This window comes from Ranitomeya variabilis, chromosome 6, assembly GCF_051348905.1.
Source record: "Ranitomeya variabilis isolate aRanVar5 chromosome 6, aRanVar5.hap1, whole genome shotgun sequence".
Lineage (NCBI taxonomy): Eukaryota > Metazoa > Chordata > Amphibia > Anura > Dendrobatidae > Ranitomeya > Ranitomeya variabilis.
The window spans coordinates 559,333,646-559,355,407 of NC_135237.1; the positions used below are offsets into that span (position 1 = coordinate 559,333,646).

At 43.3% G+C, this 21,762-nt stretch overlaps 1 protein-coding gene across 3 annotated transcripts in view; it reads left to right on the forward strand.

Annotated features, from left to right (window-relative positions):
- Window positions 1–21,762, forward strand: part of SLC45A4 (solute carrier family 45 member 4) — a 114,178-nt gene that overhangs the window by 55,002 nt on the left and 37,414 nt on the right. For all 3 annotated transcript variants that reach the window (XM_077271316.1, XM_077271314.1, XM_077271315.1), the window contains exon 2: window positions 11,887–12,510. In XM_077271316.1, coding sequence (XP_077127431.1) covers window positions 12,273–12,510 — 238 coding nt within the window. In that variant the 5' untranslated portion in view covers window positions 11,887–12,272. The remainder of the gene's footprint in view (window positions 1–11,886; window positions 12,511–21,762) is intronic.

The window sequence follows — 21,762 nt, forward strand, 5'->3', positions numbered from 1 at the left end:
ACAGCTTGTAATTAAATCGGAGAGCTAAGCGGCTTTTAGGAGAAAATTTTGCTCGGTTAATGAGCTGAGCAGATTAAGAAATGTACTGTGTGTGTGCCCCGCTAATAAGTGGAATATTCTGCAGAAAGTGTATCTAAGCTCCGAGTGTACCACCAGCCACGTGCCAGCGCTGACCTCCAGGGCCACTTACATCCAAAGAACCCAGGAGCCCAACCGACCGGCGGACCGTGAGGCCGTGCCCCGTCACTGTACACAAGGACTTCCATCCGGGCGGGTACAGCAGATTGGCCCCTTGGGTTCTGCTTAGTTTGGGTCCCGGTGTTACAAAGAACCCTACATGAACTTATCAGATCTCAGACAGTTGTCAACTGATCCTGGGAAGTCTGCGAATCTGCCACTACAGAAGTCAGCATCCCGTCCAGAAAACCTTGGATTCGAGTTGGAATTCGTCCGTGTCTCGCAGATCTGTTGCCTAATGATGATTTCGAATATGAATTGAATTTGGGAGGATGAGTGGGGTCCCACGGGTCTTTCTATTGGCTTGGGAACAAACACATCACGTCACTAGAAAAAAAGACCGTTTCTCTAAGTGATGGCAAAATTCATACAAATGTGTAAATTTTGCCTAAGGGGCTAGGAGTTAAAATGGAAAATGTCTAAACTGGCAAGAAAAATAGTAATATTTTAGCCTCCTCGGTACCCCATTTCTGAGCCTCGTCTCTGTACACTGAGGCCACAAACGCTAGCTTGGCCAATCAAGGGCCGAAACAGTGGCCCACATCAGCCAGTAATAGGAAATGCCCGTTCAGCCCATGTGCTGAGATGGGAGAAGTAGAGGCCGGCATGAAATTGGGGAAAACCATGGAACAGTAGCTGCAAGGAAAAAAGTAATGTGTGTGTGTTTTTTTTTTTTTTTTTTTTTTTTCTTGTGACTGCCTTAGAGGATCCAAGAATGATAGATTTATTGGTCCATGTCCAACTACATGCCAGTAGGGATCTTTTAGGGTAAGATAACCAAGTTTTTAAGGAATCAGCACAGCCTTGTAGTAATCGGATGATTTGGACGTTTTTCGCCTTTCTTTGGCCACACAGTCAATAGTAAAACCCAATTGCAGGATTCTGCAACAATGACTATGAAAATTGGGTCAAATGGGTTCTCCTCGATCACCCTTCCTGGTGCCTGTCCAGTCCCCGTTGATTGTCACTTTCCTTGTCCGGCTCATTACCCATTTTCTCAGTGCTCCATTTGTCACTCATTCCTGGTCAAGTTTCAACACCTGGGAAATGTCCATTTGTGATGGGCTGAGCCAGGATCCAGGTAGTGAAAATCAGGCTACAGGTTCAGCTTAATAAAAGGTATTTGGGGAGGGTATTACCCTTGTTTACAAAAGTGTCTTGGCCCTTTAAATGAGTTCTCGAGCCAATAGAAACCAATATTTTAAACTTTCGTCAAGGGTCTCGGAATGCTTGGTTCTAGTTCTGCTGGGAACTTTGGAGATCCAGTATTTGAATGTAGCTACCGCTTTTTTTTTTTTTTTTTAATTTTCTTCGGTTTGGCACTAAGGTCACCAGAATTTACCTATTCCATGAAGAACCTCTTCGGGCCACCTAGATTTTGTCGTCTGGGTCCATTCATGATGATTTGGTGACTATGAATATTCAGGAATGCTCAGTGGTTTCCTTTAAGGAAGCTTGTATGACACCTGGAGTGCATACAATATATCCCGACACCCCCATACTTGGCCTTTTGGAGGATACGTAATATACCCTTCGGCCACCCACGCCTCACCGTTACAAAGGTGGCTCATCCTATGTTCAGTGGAGATCCTGGCCATGACCTTTCTCCAGTCTTGGTACTGAATAGTTTCTTAATGTGCTGAAATGTCAAGTAACCTGAAGAGCGCTCGCTGATAACTGCCCTCCATTCTAATGAAATGCCAATGTCATTCAAGGGCGAGCACTTAACCTTTAGCGGCATTGTCTCGGGAAGACAGTAGGAGCATAGACCTGGTATAACAATGCGTGGCCGACACCGTCACCTGGATTGGTAAAATCGCCACTATAAAAGGTGGCACTAATAAGTAGCCGGTATTTTGGCTTCCGATCGGCCCCACTCCTGTCTCTCGGCATATGGAGGTACAGTATAGCCGTGTCATGGGTAAGCCGAATGTCTCGTCCCTCAGTGTAAATGCCAGTGTTCAGGAATGGCATAGGTGAATCCTCTATCTTCTTTAGAACTGCATGTTTTCATGGTCACATAATTGACCATAAATGGTGGCCTTGGTCCTGCAGAATAGAAGATGTGTTGTAATACTCCTGACAATCCATCAGGCAGAGGAGAGAGAACATGGAAAAATCGCTAGAAAAGTAAAAATGGCCCTAAAATTATACGAGATTACACTCCAGATCTGCAGTTATTAGTCTGCAGACATCAGAGCTTAAATGTATCCATGACCCAACTTGTTCAGTGCCTCAAGTATAGAGGATGGGGTTATAAGATTACCAATGGCGAGGTGAGTGCAGCTCTGGAGTATAATACAGGATGTAACTCAGGATCAGTAATGTATGTACACAGTGACTGCACCAGCAGAATAGTGAGTGCAGCTCTGGGGTATAATACAGGATGTAACTCAGGATCAGTAATGTAATGTATGTACACAGTGACTGCACCAGCAGAATAGTGAGTGCAGCTCTGGGGTATAACACAGGAGGTAACTCAGGATCAGTAGAAGGGAAGTTTTCAGTTAGCCTGTGGACCATGTACTGGACACTGGAAACCTACTTACCCCCCGATATTTCACATTTTTCTTGAGCAGACCTGACTTTCAGCACGTTACCCTCGTTTTTCCGTTATGTATACCTAAGCACAGTAGGGGTTATACAGAGTTTGTGTCCGTGCTGTATTACACTGACTTTAAATCTACTTTCCAGGACGTTAAATATCTACATCGTCATTAAACTGTGGAAATCCTGCCGTGTAACCGGAGCCCCAGGTCTGCGCTCAGTGCACGGATTGTGGTGTAGTCGCACGGTTTTGGCAGAAGCTGCAGTGTAATTTCATATAATCCATCCACAGAGGCGCTCCGGCGTATGCAGTCTGCGCGTGGTGGGGGAGGGGAGCGCCTCTTACCTTGGGTGTAACGGTGGGTAATAAAGCAGGGGGATAGCGGTATTGGGCAGAAGCTCTGAACTGCAGGAATTCATCCTGGTATGTTGGTGCCAATCTACAGAGCTGGCAAATTTACACAAAAAATACATGTAGAGGTAAAGATCCAAATAAATGCAGATTTTAAAAACTTCTGCGTGCTCCATATGTTTTTATTTGTTCTGCAGCTTGCGCGGCAAAGGGTGAAATCTGCTGCAAATGCCCAATATTCCTGCTGTGCGTGTAGCAGAACACGGCACATGGCTCGTTATTCCCAAGCTGCAATTACGTGGGAGATCTCTGCCTGACTCGGGAACGCGTTGTGCCCGACAGCTCAGTCCTCCAACCAACGCCTCGATTAGCTTTCTGCCGCAGTGACATTTAAACAATCCTTTAACGCCGCTCTCGAATCTGCTGCAGTCACAACCGGAGCAGCTTTATAGTGTTACTCCTGATATTTGAAGGCAACAGTTAAAGTCACTTATCACCTGTCCATAATTCAGTGAGTGACAGCCTTAATTGTGTGGGATTGCAGACATGGCTGTCAGTCACTGATTAGCACCGCCCACTGGACTCCTACAGACAGAGTTCGAGAACCGAGCTAAGAGAAGCGTTATTTACATCACGTTGGTCCCAAATGCAAAATTTGTAATGGGTCTCTTCATATGGAAACCAGGCTACTTTGGACCCCACTCCAGTGCCAGAGTAAAGACACCGCCTTTGCACCCCTTAGCACCTAGCCCATGTCACATGTCACAGTATCCCTATAAAAAAAAGAAAAAGAAAAAAAGAACCCAGAACCTTGTTTTGTGTGCATCTGAAAAAAAACTTACTGCTAAGAGGCCGGATGATGCCCAGAGTGACACAATCAGCCTCATAATGGTGGTTGGCTCTGTAGGGGTTTCCGTTGGACACCTTTTGTTTTTCAAGGGTTCCATCAGACATCAGAACCCCTCTATCTTCTATTCTGGTAGATTGTTACAATGTCTCGGCACAAAGAAAATGTAAATCTGTAGTCAAGACTCCTAACCCCAGAGTCTGATACAGAACTGAACTCTGCTGTACCTCCACACAGTATCTGCCGAGATCAGTGAGGAAAGGAGGGCGTGTTCTTGGCTTCCTGTGTGTTTCTGCCTGCTTATGATTGGTCAACCTCATGCAGAGAGAAAAAGTACACTCCCCCCAATGACAAATCTCTGGTAACACCCAAATAATTCATAAAAAATTATAATCTGAATTTTACAAGCTGATATCTTCGCAACGGAGAAGAGAAATTAAGAAATAAAACCTATATCTTACTCATCTGACGGCATCATTGAATAGTGGCTGCAGAGGTGAAAGGTCATCTTCAGGGTCAATATCCCTACGTCCTAATCCCATTTTTCAAGGCTTCAGATGTAACCACTGAGGAGTGAATGTAAACATAGCCTTAGTTATGAGTCTGATGCTTCTCACAGCTGTGGCACATGAGGGGTCCCATTTTTCTGTAATCCCCTCCAGGTTGCACACCGCCATCCACCATATTGTGGTCTTGTGCAGAGACGCGGAGGGAAGTCACGCTGGTTGGCAGCTATGATACTCGTATTAATAAACCGGACAATGGAGGAAGTTGTTGAGTTCAGTGCTCTGGTTATGTGTGATAATGGTAACATCCTAATTTTCCTCTGACCTCCCATAATCAAGACTCCTGGGGAAGCGGAAGACATTATTCCTTTTTTATAGATGACCCTGGTGTCTTTAGCGCTGCTTCTTCTTATCGATGTCTTACAATACGTACAATGCACACAAGCATCAGGTTTCAGCATTTATAGGTATCTCTGTGTAGTTCATGAAGCTGAGAACCAATGTGCTAGTTACTCTTAGGGCTCATACCCGTCACCATTAAAAAAAAAAAAAAAGTCCTATATTGTTCCTAAAAAGTCGGAGGAGTCTTGCAAGTCCCATGTGATGTTGTGGGGTTTCTTTTTTTTTTTTTTTTTTTTTTTTTTTTAATCGGATTGCACTCGCAGATGATTAAGAACCCTTAAAGGGAAACTCCTAAAGGAGGCGACCACATAAAAATGTTATCTGTGTTTTAAAGGAACAACTACCTTCACTCGTGAAATTGGGGTCAAATGCATTTTATGTTGACAAGTGGTGCACTAAGGAGAGTTGGTATAGTACTGCTCCTATGTACAAGAATATAACTACTATAATACTGCTCCCTATGTACAAGAATATAACTACTATAATACTGCCCCTATATACAAGAATAAAACTACTATAATACTGCTCCTATGTACAAGAGTATAACTACTATAATACTGCTTCTATGTACAAGAATATAGCTACTATAATACTGCTCTTATGTACAAGAATATAACTACTATAATACTGCTCCTATGTACAAGAATATTACTACTATAATACTGCTCCTATGTACAAGAGTATAACTACTATAATACTGCTCCTATGTACAAGAATATAACTACTATAATACTGCTCCTATATACAAGAATATAACTACTATAATACTGCTCCTATGTACAAGAATATAACTACTATAATACTGCCCCTATGTACAAGAATACAACTACTATAATACTGCTCCTATGTACAAGAATATAACTACTATAATACTGCCCCTATATACAAGAATATAACTACTATAATACTGCTCCTATGTACAAGAGTATAACTACTATAATACAGCTCCTATGTACAAGAATATAACTACTATAATACTGCTCCTATGTACAAGAATATCTACTATAATACTGCTCCTATGTACAAGAATATAACTACTATAATACTGCTCCTATGTACAAGAATATAACTACTATAATACTGCTCCTATGTACAAGAATATAACTACTATAATACTGCCCCCTATGTACAAGAATATAACTACTATAATACTGCTCCTATGTACAAGAATATAACTACTATAATACTGCTCCTATGTACAAGAATATAACTACTATAATACTGCCCCTATGTACAAGACTATAACTACTATAATACTGCTCCCTATATGCAAGAATACAACTACTACTAGATGGTAGCTCGATTCTAACGCATCGGGTATTCTAGAATATGTATGTAGTTTATCAAGATTTTAGAATACATTGAATACACAGGATTCGGCTGGCCGCGACCAATTAGCGAAGCGTGGTTCAAATCCTGCGCCAATTCGCGGCCGGACTTCGCCGGTCGCTGATTGTTCGCAGCCGGCCATGTAGTATATAGCACAGCCACGTAGTATATAGCACAGCCACGTAGTATATAGCACAGCCACGTAGTATATAACAGCCACAACCCACGTAGTATATTGCACAGCCCACGCAGTATATAGCAATGTGGGCATCATATCCGAGAGAGAGAGAGATACTCACCTTCCGTTGGCCCCGGATCCAGGCGAAGCGGTTACCGACGCTCCTCGCGCGCTCCGGTCCCAAGAGTGCATTGCGGTCTCGCGAGATGATGACGCGGTCACCGGAGCGTCGTGAGGAGCGGGAAAGGCCTGTTCCTGATCCGGGGGGCCGACGGACGGTGAGTATATAACTATTTTTTATTTTTTTTATTATTTTTAACATTAGATCTTTTAACTATTGATGCCGCATAGGTAATATCAATAGTAAAAAAAATTGGTCACACAGGGTTAATAGCATCGTTAACTGGAGGAGATTATGGAGCGGGCACTGACTGCGGGGACTAAGGAGCGGCCATTTGCTGCCGGACTGTGCCCGTCGCTGATTGGTTGTGGCAACAACCAGCGACTTGGATTTCAATGATAGACAGAGGCCGCGACCAATGAATATCCGTGACAGACAGACAGAAAGACGGAAGTGACCCTTAGACAATTATATAGTAGATAATACTGCCCCCTATGTACAAGAATATAACTACTATAATACTGCTCCTATGTACAGGAATATAACTACTATAATACTGCTCCTATGTACAAGAATATAACTACTATAATACTGCCCCTATGTACAAGAATATAACTACTATAATAATGCTCCTATGTACAAGAATATAACTACTATAATACTGCCCCAATGTACAAGAATATAACTACTATAATACTGCTCCCTATGTACAGGAATATAACTACTATTATACTGCCCCTATGTACAAGAATATAACTACTATAATACTGCTCCTATGTACAAGAATATAACTACTATAATACTGTCCTTATGTACAAGAATATAACTACTATAATACTGCTCCTATGTACAAGAATATAACTACTATAATACTGCCTCCTATGTACAAGAATATAACTACTATAATAATGCCCATATGTACAAGAATATAACTACTATAATACTGCTCCTATGTACAAGAATATAACTACTATAATACTGCCCTCTATGTACAAGACTATAACTACTATAATAATGCCCCCTATGTACAGGAATATAACTACTATAATACTGCCCCTATGTACAAGAATATAACTACTATAATACTGCCCCTATGTACAAGAATATAACTACTATAATACTGCCCCTATGTACAAGAATATAACTACTATAATACTGCCCCTATGTACAAGACTATAACTACTATAATAATGCCCATATGTACAAGAATATAACTACTATAATACTGCCCCTATGTACAAGAATATAACTACTATAATACTGCTCCTATGTACAAGAATATAACTACTATAATAATGCCCCTATATACAAGAATATAACTACTATAATACTGCCCCCTATGTACAGGAATATAGCTACTATAATGCTGCCTCCTATACACAAGTATTTGCTCAGGCTTTTCCAGAATCTGGCTGTTTTTTCTGTAATGAATCTGTCTGTCAGCTCTTGGTCTCCCCTGAACACCAGATTTGACTTTCTCGCCCTTCCTACAATAACAGATACAATAATTCTCGGCTTCCTGAACACAGCAACTTGGGAAACAACAAGGCGGGTAGAATTTTTAGACTGCAATGAGTCCCAGTGGAAAATAGTGTATGGCTTCTATTTTGAGATTTTTGCTCCATACGTCAGAGCTTTGCGCTCAGGAAACTGAAGTAATGCTGCCACTCCAAGCTCCTCCATGCCGTTCTGTAGACAATGGTGACATCACCAGGATTGCGGTATATGGTGGTGGCACATTCAGGCGCCGCTCCCTCTGGAGGACCTGTCCTGTTCTGCATTATACAGATACCTCATTGATATGAATGGACGCTGCAATTCTTCATTTGTCCCGTAGAGGTTCTGCAGGGAAATGTAGTCTAACAAGCGATTGCTGGTGATCTCCTTACTGTCTGTGACCCTTCTAACAAGTAGGGATTGTCTAAAGAGGAAAATCCTTTTAATATTTTTCTGTTTTTGGACTTCTATGTTCAGCTTAATGGTTGTGAAAAACTGAGCCACCAGATGGGGTATATGTATAGAAACACAGCAAGGATACTCTTATAAAGGTGTTATCCAACCTCGCAAAAAAAAACCCCAAAAAACAAAATGCATACATAAATCCTCTTTAAAGAGAGCGTTACCATATTAAACTTGCAAACATTAGTGCATGGACTGGGAAGGGGGCTGGCTAAGGCTACTTTCACACTAGCGTTAACTGCAATCCGTCACAATGCGTCGTTTTGCAGAAAAAACACATCCTGCAAAAGTGCTTGCAGGATGCGTTTTTTCTCCATTGACTAACATTAGCGACGCATTGCCACACGTCGCAACCGTCGTGAGACGGTTGCGCCGTGTTGTGGCGGTCCGCCGGGAGCAAAAAACGTTACATGTAATGTTTTTTGCTCCCGACGGTCCGCTTTTTCCGACCGCGCATGCGCGGCCGGAACTCCGCCCCCACCTCCCCGCACTTCCCCGCACCTCACAATGGGGCAGCGGATGCGCTGGAAAAATGCATCCGCTGCCCCCGTTGTGCGGTGGAGACAACGCTAGCGTCGGTGACCTCGGCCCGACGCTAGTGTGAAAGTAGCCTAAGCGAGATAGATGATCAGTCTCAGCCAGCCCCCTTCACTCACTTTGCTGCTCCTAGTTCCCAGAGTTTCCTATTTCTGCATCTGACAAATGAATCCTGGCTGATCTATCAAAGTTGTTCATGAATGAGCATTATAAACAAAGATTTATAAATTTACTGATATCGTCCCTTTACTCTGGTGCCTTGATGGTCCTGATGCCACACCTGCCCATAGGTCCATAGTGTCACTTTTGGTCCTGTGCCTTACATGTGTGAAGGAAGCTGGAGGACTGCTTATTTTAACAGCTAAGCCACCCCCCTTCTCTGATGTTGACTTTGTCTTAAATGAAGCTCTTATTCTCTTTTCCCAATGTATAGAGGCAGCAGATACTCCTTCCCTCATATCTTAAGTGTATGGCTTCAGATATTAGAAGGTAACAGCTTGGCTATAGGAATGATCAGGTGACCAGTGCCCTGCACTCACTGCGCATGTGCTAATCTGGGAAATTTCAGAGGGCGGTATTATAGTAGTTTTATCAGGTTGCCGCCTTGCTTCAAATGAGGGTATATGACTGCTATAATACTGCCCCTTTATACAAGGATATATAACTACTATAATACTGCCCCCTATGTAGAAGAAGAGAACTACTATAATACTGCTCCTATGTACAAGAATATAACTACTATAATACTGCCCCTATGTACAAGAATATAACTACTATAATACTGCTCCTATGTGCAAGAATATAACTACTATAATACTGCTCATATATACAAGAATATAACTACTATAATACTGCTCATATATACAAGAATATAACTACTATAATACTGCTCCTATGTACAGGAATATAACTACTATAATACTGCCCCTATGTACAAGAATATAACTACTATAATACTGCTCCTATGTACAAGAATATAACTACTATAATACTGCCCCCTATGTACAAGAATATAACTACTATAATACTGCTCCTATGTACAAGAATATAACTACTATAATACTGCTCCTATGTACAAGAATATAACTACTATAATACTGCTCCTATGTACAGGAATATAACTACTATAATACTGCTCCTATGTACAAGAATATAACTACTATAATACTGCCCCTATGTACAAGAATATAACTACTATAATACTGCTCCTATGTACAAGAATATAACTACTATAATACTGCCCCTATGTACAAGAATATAACTACTATAATACTGCTCCTATGTACAAGAATATAACTACTCTAATACTGCTCCTATGTACAAGAATATAACTACTATAATACTGCTCCTATGTACAAGAATATAACTACTATAATACTGCTCCTATGTACAAGAATATAACTACTATAATACTGCTCCTATGTACAGGAATATAACTACTATAATACTGCTCCTATGTACAAGAATATAACTACTATAATACTGCCCCTATGTACAAGAATATAACTACTATAATACTGCTCCTATGTACAAGAATATAACTACTATAATACTGCTCCTATGTACAGGAATATAACTACTATAATACTGCCCCTATGTACAAGAATATAACTACTATAATACTGTGCACATACCAAAAAAAGCACAGATTCTGACCTGCGTTTTCTGCCAAGAAATTCCGCATCTGCAAAGAAAATTCCACAGTCAAATATGCAACGTGTGCACATAGCCTTAGGCCTCTTTCACACATCAGTTTTTTGCCATCAGTCGCAGATTGTAGAAAAACTGATGCGACTGTTCTGTTTTTTCGCTGGATCCGGCTAATTGGATCCTTAAAAAAAAATTGGAGCATGCTCAGTTTGAGAAATCTGAATCTGTCATTTGGATCTGGCGCCATAGGCTTCCATTCTAGCAAACGACTGACGGCGACGTATCTGTCCCTGTCCGCTTTTTCGACGGAAACAAACGTTACTTTGTCCGTTGTCTCTGGCTGACGGACGGACAATTTTCGACGGATCGGCGAACGACGGATGAAACGTGAGGCCATCCACTGCAATCTGTTGCTAATACAAGTCTATGAGCATAAAACGGATCTGGCGGCATCAGTCTCTGGATTCTTTTTTTTTTTTTTTTTTTCAAAATTCGACGAATTGAGCCTGACTGCAGAAAACTGATGTGTGAAAGCGGCCTTAATAGCGGTCTACAAATATCTGAGGGTCTCTCGGGGTAGAGGGGTAAGCTTCACTCTCATTTGGAAGCAATGGGATGAAACGGAAAGGGAGAAGACATGGATTAGATATTAGAAAACATTTTGTCAATGAGTGGAACAGGCATCGACGAGAGGTGGTGAGTTCTCCTTCAATGGAAGTTTTCAAACAGAAGGCTGGACGGACATCTGTCTGAGATGGTTTAGTGACTCCGGCTTTGATTGGGGGATGGACACAATGGCCAGGGTGGTCCCTTCCAGCTGTAACCCTCTAGGATCCTATGATCTGATTGTTTTCACCATTTCGCAAGCTAAACCTGTGTGTGGAATGAACTAATTACATCCCACAAAGGCCCATCTCCTTTATCTGCCAGCTTCCCATCAAATAATTTTTTTTAATTTTTTTTTTTAATCTGCTTGTTATTATTATTATTATTATTATTATTATTATTTTTTTTTTATTTTTTTTGGGGGGGGGTGTATTTTCTTCGCTACTAGCTTTTTCTTTTTTTTTCCCTTTTGTTTTTCCCTTTTTTTTTTTTTCTTTCTGTCTTTTTCTTTTCTTTTTTTTTTCTGAAATGCTTTAGTTCCGCGTCTCTCCCGCCGGCACAACGCCCTCTCGCCACTTTCCCCTCTGACACGTTGTTGTGTTTTTTGTTTTTCAGATTAATCAGCCGCTCGATGGGGATTAACGGTGCATCACCTATGTGTGTCGCCTTCCCAGCCTGCAAGCACCAGACCAAGAGTTTTACCACTACTTCTATAGAAATGATGAAACTGGTATTAACTGAATGGCAACTATGGATTTTTCACTCTAATTCCCAGTAGAGCCATTAAGCCATATGATTGAATTAGCACCAAATAGCGTTCTCTCCTGCGCACCCTGCCGAAGCTGCGGAGACTCCTGCACAGCGGAGACTGAAGTGTTAGCGCGTGGAGAGCCCAGCGCACAGGAAGGCTTTATTTATCTTTGCAGATCTATAGTATTAATATTTATATAGAAGCTCTAAGAATATAGGTATATTATTATTATATATATATTTTTGTGGTGATGATGATGGCACCCCAAAATGCCGACTCGGATACTATGCAAGTCCAGGACCTTCCCTTGGCCAAGCTGAAGAAGGACGAGCCCAAGGAGAGCGAGAGCCGGGATGAGACAATCAGCGAAGGTTCCATCGACCGCATCCCGGTGCGCCTCTGGGTGATGCACGGCGCCGTGATGTTTGGGCGCGAGTTCTGCTACGCCATGGAGACGGCCCTGGTGACCCCGGTTCTGCTGCAGATTGGTAAGTGCGTGTGTTTTACTTTCGATAGAAAAGTCCACAAGGAATGTAAAGTTAAAAAAAAAAAAAAATGTGTTGGCTATTTGATTTGAGTAATCCTGATTTTTATTTTTAATATATATATATATATATATATATATATATATATATATATATATATATATATATTTTTTTTTTAACATGTTTTTGAATGGTTTGTGGGTATTAAAGATGACCTGTTCCTTGCTGTAAATCTAGTTTCTTTACCCAGTATAAATGCCGCTGTTCTCCTGAATCCGGCGTCCGTTTTCGTTTGTTTCTACGCATCTCCATTCCAGAGATATGGATGGGATGGTCCATAAACATTTTGTGGGCGTATCTTTTAATGACCACGCCCTCTTGGCTAAAAAGACCAGATTTGTGTAGCAGGAAGATGAGGCCATATCTCAGGAATGGAAAAGAGCAGGAACGAAAGGAAAATGTCTCCAGGTTCAGGAGAATGGCATTTGTATCAGGGGGGAAGAGACTTATTTATGTCAGATGACAGGTCCTCTTTTAAGGGAATGTCCAGTATAGAGAACATGTTTCTATACTCTGAGGAATCTGATGGAGTCTCTGTTCAGGATAATCATCTATTTGGCCAGAATGTAATGGTTATAACAAATGTCTCTTCCCCACCAGTACCGAGTTTTTACCTATCCCATAGATGGATAACTTTAAAGGGAATGTCCAATCGCAAAATAGCCTGTTTCAGTCAGCGTTTTATGTTTAAAGTTGTATTTTTGCACTGTATATAGAGATATCGGTCATTGTACAGACGGAGGAGGAGGCGAGCTGTGCCATCTCCTGTGAATGGTGGATCCTGGGTTATCAGTCATTGTACAGGATGAGGAGGAGGAGGTGAGCTGTGCCATCTCCTGTAAATGGTGGATCTTGTGTTCTCAGTCATTGTGCAGGAGGGGAGGAGGTGAGCTGTGCCATCTTCTGTGAATGGTGGATCCTGGGTTATCAGTCATTGTACAGGATGAGGAGGAGGAGGTGAGCTGTGCCATCTCCTGTAAATGGTGGATCTTGTGTTCTCAGTCATTGTGCAGGAGGGGAGGAGGTGAGCTGTGCCATCTTCTGTGAATGGTGGATCCTGGGTTATCAGTCATTGTACAGGATGAGGAGGAGGAGGTGAGCTGTGCCATCTCCTGTGAATGGTGGATCCTGTGTTCTCAGTCATTGTACAGGAGGGGAGGAGGTGTGTTGTGATATCACCAGAGGCGTAGCTAGGGTTTTGGTTCAGGGGTGGGGACGAAACTTATGCGTGGGCCCCTAACCAGGTAATCCTGATTACAACTATGGTGGCGCATCCTAATAGTAGATGTAGGAGAACCTCAGCAGATGAGCACTCTGTTACTGAAAATAATCTCTACAAAGACCAGCACTGATGTTACCGCCATATAGTGGGAGATACCAGCCCTACAGGACATATAAGTGATTACAGCACAGTTACGGATGGTGAGTTACAGAGGACGGTCTTTCTGATGGATTCGTTCACTTTTCCATCTGGCCCAGACTGACATGACAACTTCTCCAGCCAGGACTCCTCTGCAGAGATTACAACAAAATACATCTGACTTCTCACTTTTCCTGCAATGTCCACATCGATTCCCAACCTGCACAACCTCCTGATTCTGCTGATGCCCCAATACTGAGCCTCTGCCATGTGTCCCTATTACTGCACCTACTATGTGTACACCGTATACTCACCACTTTGTAGCCCCCAAACTATTTGGCTCTAACACTGATTGCCCCCACACTATATAAATACCCCACATTATATCCCATACTGTATGATGGCCCCCTAACTACGATCACTGTATGACGGCCCCCTAAATAGCCTCCATATAGTATAATGCACTCACTACAGGCAGACTCTGTATAGCATAATGAACTCCCCATAGGCAGACTCTGTATAGGATAATGAACTCCCCATAGGCAGACTCTGTATAGCGTAACGCACTCCCCATAGGCAGACTCTGTATAGCGTAACGCACTCCCCATAGGCAGACTCTGTATAGCGTAACGCACTCCCCATAGGCAGACTCTGTATAGCTTAACGCACTCCCCATAGGCAGACTCTGTATAGCGCAACGCACTCGCCATAGGCAGACTCTATAGTTTAATGCACTCCTTATATAAAAATTGCTTTCAATTGTATTGGCACTCCAGCAGATACAGTTGCGCTGGCGGTGACTGGCTAATGTGTGGGGAAAAAATGTATATTATATTTTTTTTTCCTCCCCCCCCATGTAGAGGGAAAATTTTATTGGGGAGGGGAATCCTTCTCCATAAAGGCCATTAAACCATAAAAAATTTTCTGCCGACATATTCCCTTCAAATGTTGAATACCTCCTGTATCGTTTCCCTTTTATGTACTCCTTGGGGAAGGAGTGTTACTCTGCCTAGAGCTCCTCCCTAGCACCTCTTGCCCCTATTCCCAGGGCGCCTCTCCTGCCCCTATTCCCGGGGCGCTTCTCCTGCCCCCTTTTTTATCCCAGGGCACTTCTCCTGTCCCCTATTCCCAGGGCGCTTCTCTTGCCCCCTTTTTATCCCGGGGCGCTTCTCCTGCCTCCTTTTTATCCCAGGGCGCTTCTCCTGCCCTTTTTTTTTTTTTTTCCCCCCAGGGCGCTTCTCTTGCCCCCTTTTTTTTTTTTTATCCCCCAAGGGTGCTTCTCCTGCCCCCTTTTTTATCCCAGGGCGCTTCTCCTGCCCCCTATTCCCAGGGTGCTTCTCCTGCCCCCTATTTATCCCCCCCGGGCGCTTCTCCTGCCTCTTCCCTTTGAACTGTGATAGTCAGTGCTGGCACCACATTATTTCATATCACCGTCAATAGCCCGGGTTATCTGCCCAGTCAAGGCCAAAAGGCCTCTCCTGCTGAATAGGTGATCCGTTATTACCACCTCTCCCTCCTGGCAGCTCTCACACTTTCTAAGTTAATAAGTTGCTTTCATTATCCGGTGTGGAAAAATTCTGGAAGGAAATTCGTCAGGTTAGAATAGCAGAGAATGAGACCTGATACCCTGTGTTCTGGCATCTGAGACCTGAATGTGATACCTGCTGGTGGGGGCGGGAGCAGGGTGCGGGGGGGTGCGCTATTCACTGCGGCCTCACTCCATGTAATCCGACTGCTGGGGTGTCCTCTCCGCAACCACTACAGGGTAGCAAATTGTCTTAGTGGATGAAAAGGAAAAAGTGGAGAAAATTGGGTAACACAGGAGGATGAGCAATGTATGTACACAGTGACTGCACCAGCAGAATAGTGAGTGCAGCTCTGGGGTATAATACTGGATGTAACTCAGGATCAGTAATGTAATGAATGTACACAGTGACTGCACCAGCAGAATAGTGAGTGCAGCTCTGGGGTATAATACAGGATGTAACTCAGGATCAGTAATGTAATGTATGTACACAGTGACTGCACCAGCAGAATAGTGAGTGCAGCTCTGGGGTATAATACTGGATGTAACTCAGGATCAGTAATGTATGTACACAGTGACTGCACCAGCAGAATAGTGAGTGCAGCTCTGGAGTATAATGCAGGATGTAACTCAGGATCAGTAATGTAATGTATGTACACTGACTGTACCAGCAGAATAGTGAGTGCAGCTCTGGGGTATAATACTGGATGTAACTCAGGATCAGTAATGTAATGTATGTACACAGTGACTGCACCAGCAGAATAGTGAGTGCAGCTCTGGGGTATAATACTGGATGTAACTCAGGATCAGTAATGTATGTACACAGTGACTGCACCAGCAGAATAGTGAGTGCAGCTCTGGAGTATAATACTGGATGTAACTCAGGATCAGTAATGTAATGTATGTACACAGTGACTGTACCAGCAGAATAGTGAGTGCAGCTCTGGGGTATAATACTGGATGTAACTCAGGATCAGTAATGTAATGAATGTACACAGTGACTGCACCAGCAGAATAGTGAGTGCAGCTCTGGGGTATAATACAGGATGTAACTCAGGATCAGTAATGTAATGTATGTACACAGTGACTGCACCAGCAGAATAGTGAGTGCAGCTCTGGGGTATAATACTGGATGTAACTCAGGATCAGTAATGTATGTACACAGTGACTGCACCAGCAGAATAGTGAGTGCAGCTCTGGAGTATAATGCAGGATGTAACTCAGGATCAGTAATGTAATGTATGTACACTGACTGTACCAGCAGAATAGTGAGTGCAGCTCTGGGGTATAATACTGGATGTAACTCAGGATCAGTAATGTAATGTATGTACACAGTGACTGCACCAGCAGAATAGTGAGTGCAGCTCTGGGGTATAATACTGGATGTAACTCAGGATCAGTAATGTATGTACACAGTGACTGCACCAGCAGAATAGTGAGTGCAGCTCTGGAGTATAATACTGGATGTAACTCAGGATCAGTAATGTAATGTATGTACACAGTGACTGTACCAGCAGAATAGTGAGTGCAGCTCTGGGGTATAATACTGGATGTAACTCAGGATCAGTAATGTATGTACACAGTGACTGTACCAGCAGAATAGTGAGTGCAGCTCTGGAGTATAATACAAGATGTAACTCAGGATCAGTAATGTAATGTATGTACACCGTGACTGCACCAGCAGAATAGTGAGTGCAGCTCTGGGGTATAATACAGGATGTAACTCAGGATCAGTAATGTAATGTAATGTATGTACACAGTGACTGCACCAGCAGAATAGTGAGTGCAGCTCTGGAGAATAATACAGGATGTAACTCAGGATCAGTAATATAATGGATGTACACAGTGACTGCACCAGCAGAATAGTGAGTGCAGCTCTGGAGAATAATACAGGATGTAACTCAGGATCAGTAATATAATGGATGTACACAGTGACTGCACCAGCAGAATAGTGAGTGCAGCTCTGGGGTATAATACACAGGGTGTGACTCTGGATCTATGGACTTAATGTACATGTTATCGGGGCTGTGGATATGTTATGACTGTCTGACATGTCTGCACATAGATGATTGCAGGTGGAGTTCCCTTTTGCGATCATGTGAGGTTGCACAATGGGGGACATCTTTGTTACCCCTTCTCTGTGACTTGTGCCCGCTGATGCCCCACGTTCAGTGTTGCAATGTCAGATTTGTGTAATCCAGAAGACAATGAGTCACGATCGCGTTCCCCGAGCCGTGGAATTTTCCGCTGTCTCACATTATCAGGTGCCTGGAGCTCCTTCCAACATGAGCACACTGAACCAGCAGGGGGTGCATGGACAGGTGCTAATGATCCCGAAGAAGCTGCACCCAGCAGTGCGCCCTCATTTGGCCGAGGCTGCCATGACACCTGCCTAATTGTGATCTGCTCTGAACTTTTATCAGAACCGTGTTGTTGTTTGGTTTTGTTTTTTACAGTCACTTATGGAGTTTCGCTACAATTCTAATGATTTGGGGATTGGAACAAAAGTCCTCTTAATCCGGCAATGATTTTTTTTTTTCCCCCCAGAGAATCCTGCTAATCTAGCATGACTCCTGTCGCCTCATACTGGAGAACAGGCAGGTCCTGCGGGGATCGGGCAATGACTGCAAAGGACTTTGACCCTAGAATGACTTCTCCGTACCGAAAAGCCTTCTTAAAGGGACGGTTCCATCAGACTTGTGGTATATCGGTAGGATGCGCCATAATTGTCCGATAGGTGCCTGCATCTAATGATCATTTATGGCGCATCCTACCGATCAGACCCTTTAGACTCTGTTCACATGTTGCAGTTTTGCAGCATTTTTTTTAATGCAAATTAAAACTTTGCTTTTGCTTGTACTATAAAAAGTGTAAGATTTCAGAAATGTCGTGCACAGGCTTTTTTTTTTTTTCTACTGATTGCAATTTTCCAATTCAGTCTTCCATCACATCTTTGAAATATGAAGCGTTAATTCATTCAGCATTTTGGTGCATAAAACCATCTTTCTTAAACCTGTACTGTAGACAAATGACACAAAAAAGCAGCAAAACGTCCAACTTTGGGCACCGTGTGAACATGGCCTTAATGACGAGCTGTCAGCAGGATATCCAGGGTGTTGGATTGTTGCAGTCCCTCTGGCATATCTGTAGGCAGCGCCCCTTGTGGCTGCTAGATGTAGCTGCAGGTGGTGGCACCAGCGTCGGCCTTGAGGTCGCAGCCATCGTCACTTTATGGCATTCTGATAGGACGCCTCCATGATCTCTTCTCCAGCTGTGGGATATGCCATAAAAGCTTGGTGTATGCAGAACACCCCTTTAAGGAGCCGTACAGCGCATGAACAGCCAGCAGGTTCAGCCCACATTAAAGGGAACCTGTCCGCACATTTTCACTCCTGGTGTTAGTAGTAGGTGCTTGCTCGCCGCTTATACACATTTTTGCCTTGGAAGTGCACTGGGGGCGTGTCGATGCACTTTGCTTATTCCAGGTACTTTGGCATGCCCCCTGTGCACTTCCTGCCTTATTTGCATATGGTTTGTAGCCAGGATTTCTCAACAGTGGCACATCATCAAATCTATCGGAGAAGAAAAAAAAAAAGTATGTCCTTGAGCCCGCTGGAGTCTGGTGCGAGCCTCTGGCAGAAACCTTTGGCAGCTGCTTCTTTCTAGTGATCCCCACCAGGATCGGCCGTATGACCTGCCCACAGATGACGGCAGGAGGCTGCTATGGTCACTAGATGGGTGGCCAGCCCCAACCACGTAGCCTGGCCTGCTTGCCCTGCAGGAGTCCAGGAAAGCTGGGTGAGGAGCCTGTTGGGAGCGGAGGGCCCCTATTGGTTGTCGCCCATCTTTTCCATCTCCTTGCAGGGTGACTCGGGACTCTCGGGTTATTTTTGCAGCGACCTCTTTCCTCGTTCCCTTATTATCTCTGGTATGCTGTTTTTTTCCACCGCCGCCTCTTTCCCAGTTCCACCATTGGCTCCCGTCACTGGGGCGATTTTTCTGCCCAGATCTAAATCTGTAGCAGATATGCCCGTTATGTGAAGTGTGCAGGTCACGGTTGGCGTTAATGCCGAGGGCGCCAAGACGTGTGGATGCCGGGGTGTTTTTATTTTGTTTATTTTTTTTTCTTAGTCTGCTTTCTGTCAGTGAATGTGAACATATTTTTGTTTTTAGATTTTTTTTTTTTTTTGTTGCGAAACCGTAAAGACCTACTACTACTTCTCACTGCTGAGGGTTTGTTACAGTCGGATGCAGAGATGCATGGTAGAAAGCCATTGTTCCTGGCTGTGCAGCTTGGATACAATTGTAACGAACCCTCCTCTCTGACAGGTATGAGGTCTGTACGGGTTCTCAGGCTCTGGGTGTAAACCATTCACTGGCAGCAAGCGGAGGACATGAAAACCGCTGCTTGCTTAGTGTGTGATGCAAGATGTGGATAGAAATATTTCTCGTTCACTGACAGGCAACAGAGGAACCAAATCGTTAAAGGGGTAGTCCCATCTCCAAGATCTTATCCCAATATATAATGACCTAAAATACTTCCAATTAGAAATGTGGTATAGTTCTTCTGATTAGTTATGTCGCTTACCCCATGTGCAGGGCGTTGCAGTAGCTTACGTATCCATGGTTACAACCACTAGCAATAAACGGTCACTATAGCAGTAATCGTAACCAAGGATATCTCGGCTATGTTGATAACCCCATGTGCAGTGCCTTGCAGTAGCTTATCAGAAGAACTATACTACATTTCTAATTGGAGCTATTTGTTTATTATTCTTTTGGAATAGGATCTTTGGAAGTGGGAATACCCTTCTAAGTTTATTAATTTACACAAGACGGCCAACTGGTCATTCTGCCACCTTGTATGTTCTTGTAATGAATCTGTCGCTGACTGGGGCCCCCGGCTGGCAGGAGGCTGGCATACCCCACACGCCTGCTGCCGGCCTCTGCTATGTTTACTATGGTTCTGTCTTACATGTTCGTGCCTTTCTGTGGACGGCTAGAGCGGGGCTTATGACTTTATTGACGTGTGGTTTTTTTTTTTTTTTGTGTAGCCTTTATAGATGCAGGTGCTCGGGGGTCCTCAGCTGGGGAGCCCCTGTAATTCCAGGTCTCATGGCCACTTTCACAGTCGCCTATTTTGGGGAAAGCTCCAGGGAGAGCTGTTTATAAAACTCAAATATTTTCTTGGTTTCATTACCAGAGGTCATTTCTCTAGTTTCCAAGATCACTGCTTGCTGTCAGTGATTGGCCAAGTTCTCTTTTTTTTTTTCTTTTTTCTCTCAACTGGCCATTCCCTGACTAAGCTCATACCTCTCACAGCTGAAGGTTTGCTACAGTTGCATCCTGATGCACATTTATTATGGCAGAACAGCTTGATAAATGAATACAATGCTACAGCAGTGAGGACTGACAGCCGGTCCAACCCCATTGTAGGAGGGCGAGGTACCTGAGCAATGAATGTCACATATTTCATACATCCTGATGGGTCCCTGGCAGCAGAGAAGCGGTTAATATTATTCCAGGTGCCATGTTGGGGCGTCCAGACGGTCGACCTCTAGTGACTGGCAGCAGCCGCCTCTATAAATGTGCAAAACACGGATCGCCTTTCGCTAACGATCGCTCACAACAAATGGATCAGATCTCCAAACTGTGGGACGGAGCCGAGGCCTGCGGCACACGGCGGGGGCTGGGACCAGCTGCTGCGGGGCGGAGGGCTCGTCTCCCATCGCTTCACCTGGATTCACCTCCTGCAAGTTCAGTTTTATGGAAATAAAGTTTTATCAAATGATAACTTTTGTTGACCTGCTAATATCCTGCTTTTGTGTTTTGTTTTTTTTTGGCTATGTGCACGTCATGATTTCTTGCAGAAATTTCCTAACAAAAACCGGACCTTGCTGCCTGAAATCCGCATGCGTTTTTTTCGCGGAAAAAAACACATCATGTGCACAAAAATTGCGGAATGCATTCTAAATGATAGGATGCATATGTATGCATTTTTTATCACGAACAAAATGCAAAAAAACCTGAACGTGTGCACATACCCTTATGCCACATTCCCCCCCCCCCCCCTTTGTGTTTTTTTTTTTTAGTTTGTTTAGTTTGTTTTAGGATTTTCTTCATTAGCTACTTATTGGAAAGTTGTAAATGAATTGTATGTACTTCCAACATTTTGCTTCATTTATTGCCATTTCGTAGAACGTTTAACTTTGTTGCAACTTTTTAGTGCAAACATTTGAAATAAAAAAACATCTGAAATAAAGAGCTTAAAAAACAAACAAAAGGGGCCTGAAAATGAGGAAAAAGCTGA